The 5,515-nt window shown below is 39.0% G+C and overlaps 1 protein-coding gene across 2 annotated transcripts in view; it reads right to left on the reverse strand.

Moving 5' to 3' along the window:
* Positions 1-331: 331 nt before the first annotated feature.
* Positions 332-5,515, reverse strand: part of mpped2a (metallophosphoesterase domain containing 2a) — a 91,349-nt gene continuing 86,165 nt past the window's right edge. For both annotated transcript variants that reach the window (XM_014018622.1, XM_014018623.1), the window contains one exon: positions 332-1,919. In XM_014018622.1, coding sequence (XP_013874076.1) covers positions 1,801-1,919 — 119 coding nt within the window. In that variant the 3' untranslated portion in view covers positions 332-1,800. The remainder of the gene's footprint in view (positions 1,920-5,515) is intronic.

The following is a 5,515-nucleotide window of genomic DNA, read 5'->3' on the forward strand; positions in this document are numbered from 1 at the left end:
CACAATAATCTGGACTTCCTTAAGATTGTCAAAAGGGCAAATTCGGCACAACTATCCTGCCGTGTGACGCAGGTCTTATGTGACAAAATGGGTAAAAACCTTTGTATTATGCCACTTCTCTTAAATATAAAGATGTTTTTTGTTACTTTTTGTAAGTGAAGAATACTGTAATCACCGTACCATCATCACTGGCTGAGTTGACCTGAAAGTGGTTCACATCAGGAGTCAGTGGAGGTGGTTTGAGCTGGACACCTCCTGAATCCCAGCATGTTCTACTGGGATCTGATGTTCTGAGAACCTGATACTCAGGAGTTCCAAATAAAAAAAACAGTTTAATATGTAAAAATCTTGCAATTTTATTTGCATATAAAGGCAGCTAAATATATCACAATAAACTGAAAGAGAGAACTAACATTTCCATGAAGAGGGATACAATCAGAGAAAAAGAGCGAGAGAGGAACAGAGCACAAAAAGAGCATTTACAGCTGTTTGAAGACGAGTTGAGACAACTATTGGCAACTTTTTTTTGTGCTAGCAAGATTGCATTTACACACAGTGCAAAATTAGAAAAAAAAAGCAATAAAACACAAATACTATCAGATTTACACTTTAAAGGACATCTTAACCATGTTTAGGCAGGTGTGTTGGCAACAATCAACACCTGTTGGATTGTGATCGACAAACTTTCCTCTCCTTCAAAATAAATTTCTACATTTAAGAAATGTTACAAAAAAAAAAAAAAACTTTTGATGAGAGCATTGAAGATACAAGAAAAAAAATCCACCTTTTTTTCTTTTGTCAAATAACTTTTAGTACAGGTGTTTCATAAGATGAATATATAATTTATATATTTTTATACACATTTCCAAATTAGATGAGAGTTCCAGAAGGGGGTGATAGAAAGAGTCAAATCTGGCTGTAACTGAAAGCTTTCTGTCCCTGCGTTGGTCAGGTGTTGTTTCTGCGGGGATGAYGGGTAATAAATAAGGACTTTCCTCTGAGCTTGCAGAGAGAGGGGCTCTAGCTGAGAACATTAAAGCTAGTTTAAGGCAGCGTCCCTGTCAGCCAAAAAGAACAACAAAAATAAAAAATTAAAGAACTGACGAGAAATCAGAAAATAAAACATAACATATCGTCCATTGTCTGGCCAAACCAAACGTAAAGCAATTGTACAAATTCACAAAGCTTCAATTATTTTACAGTTCTGACCAATATTTATCAAGAGCAAGATTGTTTAACCACAAAATCTCAGAGAGAAGGAGAATACTGGTGTGAGTCAGTGACAGGAAGTGGTCAACAAGTTTCAGATGCTTTTGTCTGGCGTTTTGCACTAAGGCATTGTGTTTTTTTAAAGGATTAGCTCGTCCTGCAGCTGACAGGAGTGTGAGATGAAGAGCCGCTGACATTAAAACGTTTACCGTCGCTCAGCGAAACGTGGATGAAAGCAGGTTTCTTCGTGGATTACCTCACCTTCTCCACGTTGTTTCACACTGAGYGGCTCCTGGTTTCTCCAGCCTCTGCTGGCTGAGAGAGGATCTGAGCAGGTGACCTGAACTGTTGGCACGCTTTAGAAAACAAAACAAGAAAACACCAATACTCTCCTTTCAAGCTCCCCGACAACCTGCCCGTCCCGCCCACCCCCCGCCGTACAACTTCTCCATCTCAACAACAGACTGGAGAAGAGCAAAAAATTTGCAAAGAAACACTTATCTTTTTTTTCTTCCGTTTTTTTATAACTTGAAATATTTATAGAAAATACGTAGTTTATCCGTTGGCGACCCCGACCCCGGTGTTGTGGTCTCAGGAGCTGGAGGGGTTGGGCAGGTCGAACACGATGGGGGGGTTGGTGGGCTGGAAACTGACGGTGCAGGTCGACGCGTTGATGAACGTCGTGTAGCCGTCCGTCATGATCCCGTAACCTGGGACAGGAAGAGGTCGGTGTGGATGTGGTTAGTAACTCAATGAACCCATTTCATCCAGTGTTCAGTGATTAATGCTCGAGGAATGATCACAGGAAACCCTTTCTGTTCATTTATCACCTTTTTACTCAGTTCTCATCATGGCACTAAATAACTGGAGGGACTCTGATGTGAGACATTTGTGTTCAGAGTTTCATAAACTTCCCTGCTTCAACACAGCTGATTTCAGTTGATAACTGATTAACAGGCTGTTGATGAACTGTAGTCATCTGAATCAGGTGTCTTAAATCAGGGAAACCTCTAAAACATGAAGGCATTGTGGCTTGAGCACCAGGGTTGGGAAACACTGTTTTACAGTAAGACAGCCTTGAGCAAAAACCAAACAAACAAACCTGGTTATATACAGAGGACCGAAATGGACGTAATTAGAAATAAAAGCAGAAATATATAAATGAACCAATAAATARATACACTTAAAAAGTACAAATTAAATAGAAAAATGAGAACTTTACCTCATGTTTTATAAATTAATTGACCTTCATATTTATTTTTCCAGCTTAGTTCCAATAAATTATATATTTTAGAACATAATTTACATTTTCCTTTTACTGGTAACACATTTTTATCTCTTAAATGAATATATACAGTATATATATATATATATATATAACATGAGTATATATATACACATAAATATATATAACATGAATATATACAGTATATAAATGTATATAAGCAAACAAAATTTAGCTTCAATGACAAATTTATTTGATGTCATTCAAGACATTTTTTCATCTCTTCACACTGAATCGAAGAATGTAAATGTTTTGCTTCATCATATTTCATCATGAATGTTTGTTTTAAACATTCATAAATAAATGTTCTTAGCTTATATGTTTGAAAATGAAGCCAATATGAAAGCATTGTTTTTGATACAACAACAAACACCATACAGCTTAAGCAATACCTTGTTTCCATCAGATATTCTTGTTTCTAAATGACTTTTGATGTTTTCTTCAGGTAAAGATGAGTGACTGCGTTGTTACGGGCTGCAGACGAGCAAAGATAACTGGTCCAAACTCTTACGGGAAGCAAATAACAAATCCAAAAAAGCTGAATCAACATGAATGTCTGATTTCTGTTTTTGTAACTTAATGCCAACTGGTGTTTCCACTAGAAAATTACCAGCACAATACAGTATTTCCTTGCAATGCTCAGTGTTGACACGTGTGCTTAGTGTGTTGACATGCAAACAGAGCACATTACATGAAACGACGTGTACTTTGTGAGGAAGTATTACGACCATATTTAAAGTATACTTGACTCAGTGTAAGTCCAGAAATACACAGTGTTCTTTCACACGGGGAGAAGCCTGGGCCACCATAAGAAGCAGAACAAACCCAGCAGAGTGAGAGCAGCCATCGGTGGCCCCATGTTAATATGATTAGACTGGATTATGGTAATGTGCATGGGGATCTGGTGGGTTTGGGGGCGATGCCTTGCTGCTCTCATTTYGGGGAATACTTAATTGGTTGGGTTGCTCTGGTGCTGTGGTAAAGTGAGTAGGGGGTTGGTGGGAAAACGCCTGGCGAAGGTGCCCCCGTTTTATTTTTGGCCTTTGAGAATTCKGTCCTGGCAAGACCAACTAGTGAAACCTGATGAAACTTATAATAAATCTAGATGTGAAACATTGTCTGTCTTGAAGAATTCACCACTGCTAAGTGTGATCTGTCATGTCAGCTCTCATTGAAGTCTGTTCTGTTCTTTAAATCTACCATCTGTGAGGTTTCCTTCTTTACAACTGATAGGGTCTTTTAACAGGCATAAAATATAATCACTTCATCATAACCAGACACCCAAACCTCTTCCATTATTTTCTATTTTATATCAATCTATCTATTATCTGCTGTTGCTCCAGAGTCAGGTCGTGGAGGCAGCAGCTTGAACAAGGAGGTCCTGACCCCCACACAGCCACCTAGCTCTCATTCTCAAGTCATTCTCAAGCTGAGAGATTGTCTCTCCAGCATGTTCTGGGTCTTCTCTGGGGTCTGCTCCCAGTTGGACATGTCCAGAACACCTCATTTGGGAGGCGTCCTTACCAGAAGCTCAAACCACTTTAAAGTGTAACTACAACCTAAACCAACATTGTTTTTCAGGTAAACTGTCTAAATTGTGCTTTAATGGTATTATCTTTTATATTTCTGTGCACAGTTTGACGTTTTTGTATGAATTTGTTTCATTCTACAAGGTTTAGTCTAAAACCATTGTTGTTGAAATCCTTATTTTGCCTAGACAGAAACACGAGATCTAAGAATAAAAAGTACTCCGTGAAATGGTCAACAGGACATATTGTAATTGCAAGACACACATCATGTCACACAGGGCAGTGGTACAAAATACAGTGTGTGCCCTGAGGCAGTTTCAAATACACGCTTTTATACAGTAGATAAAGAGTCAAATGATAAAACATGATGACATTTTAAGATAAGCAAAAGAGGTCACTGACTCTTGACCTGAGAAGAATGTAGGACTTTAATTTCAGTGATTTTTGGTCAACCGTAGCACAGAAAGGCTGCACCGATCAACATGAAATTTGGCAGGACTGTAGATGAGTCTGACCTACACTGCGCCAGCCAACGGTTTTACGATAGACCCCATATTTGAGGAGGGAGCTGCTTTCAAAGTGGGGGTGTCTGAACATGTAAAAATGCTTATGACTCAGAAACTGTTCAACATAGAAGCTTCAGATTTCTTTTGTTGTTTAGCTCTGATGAAGCTCTATCCATCAGGCCACCAATCAGTGCACCCCCCCCCCTCACCCCACCGACCCCCCAATTTATCTGAAAAAGGGGTGAGGAGAGGAGAGAGGAGAGGAATAGTGCAGCTTCATGTCTCGTTGCTGTTTTCATCTCTGATCTGTTTGACCTAAAAATTCATTTCAGTCTTTAAATCGATCTCAGTCTGTGAAATATGAGAGCAGCAAGAATAAAAAAGTCACATTTTACTTCCTGTCTGTTTGATATTTATGATATTCATGTATAACAGATGAGTGATTATAGTAAATTAAGAGTTATGGCATGTTGTCATCACTGTTAATGGAAATAAAAAAACCAGGTTTAGCCAGGTAATGGTAAGTCTCTTAACACCACACTAAAGCTGTTACTAATCCCCTTAAAATACACCCGCTTTCCAGATTTGGTTTTGTCCACACACACAGGCTCACACACACATTTGTTCTTCTATCCTCATGGGGACTTCATATTGACTTCCATTCATTTACCAGTCTAAGCCTTTACCCTAAATCTAACCTGAACTCAATACACAGCTTAGTCCTAAACTGAACCCCCAACCCAAAAATGGAGTTCCACCACATTCGGACTGGTCTTTGGTCCCCATTAGGACTACTGGTCTTAACAAGGTAGGTGTGTATACCAAAAATGGTCCTAAATAGGTAACAAAAACAATTACACACCCACACACACACCTGCTCAGTCATTGCCGTAATCTCAGATATTGGAATAATTAATCTGCAAACAAAGGGCAGTCACACACACACACACACACACACACACACACACACACACACACACACACAC

This window comes from Austrofundulus limnaeus, unplaced genomic scaffold (assembly GCF_001266775.1).
Source record: "Austrofundulus limnaeus strain Quisiro unplaced genomic scaffold, Austrofundulus_limnaeus-1.0 Scaffold197, whole genome shotgun sequence".
Taxonomy (NCBI): domain Eukaryota; kingdom Metazoa; phylum Chordata; class Actinopteri; order Cyprinodontiformes; family Rivulidae; genus Austrofundulus; species Austrofundulus limnaeus.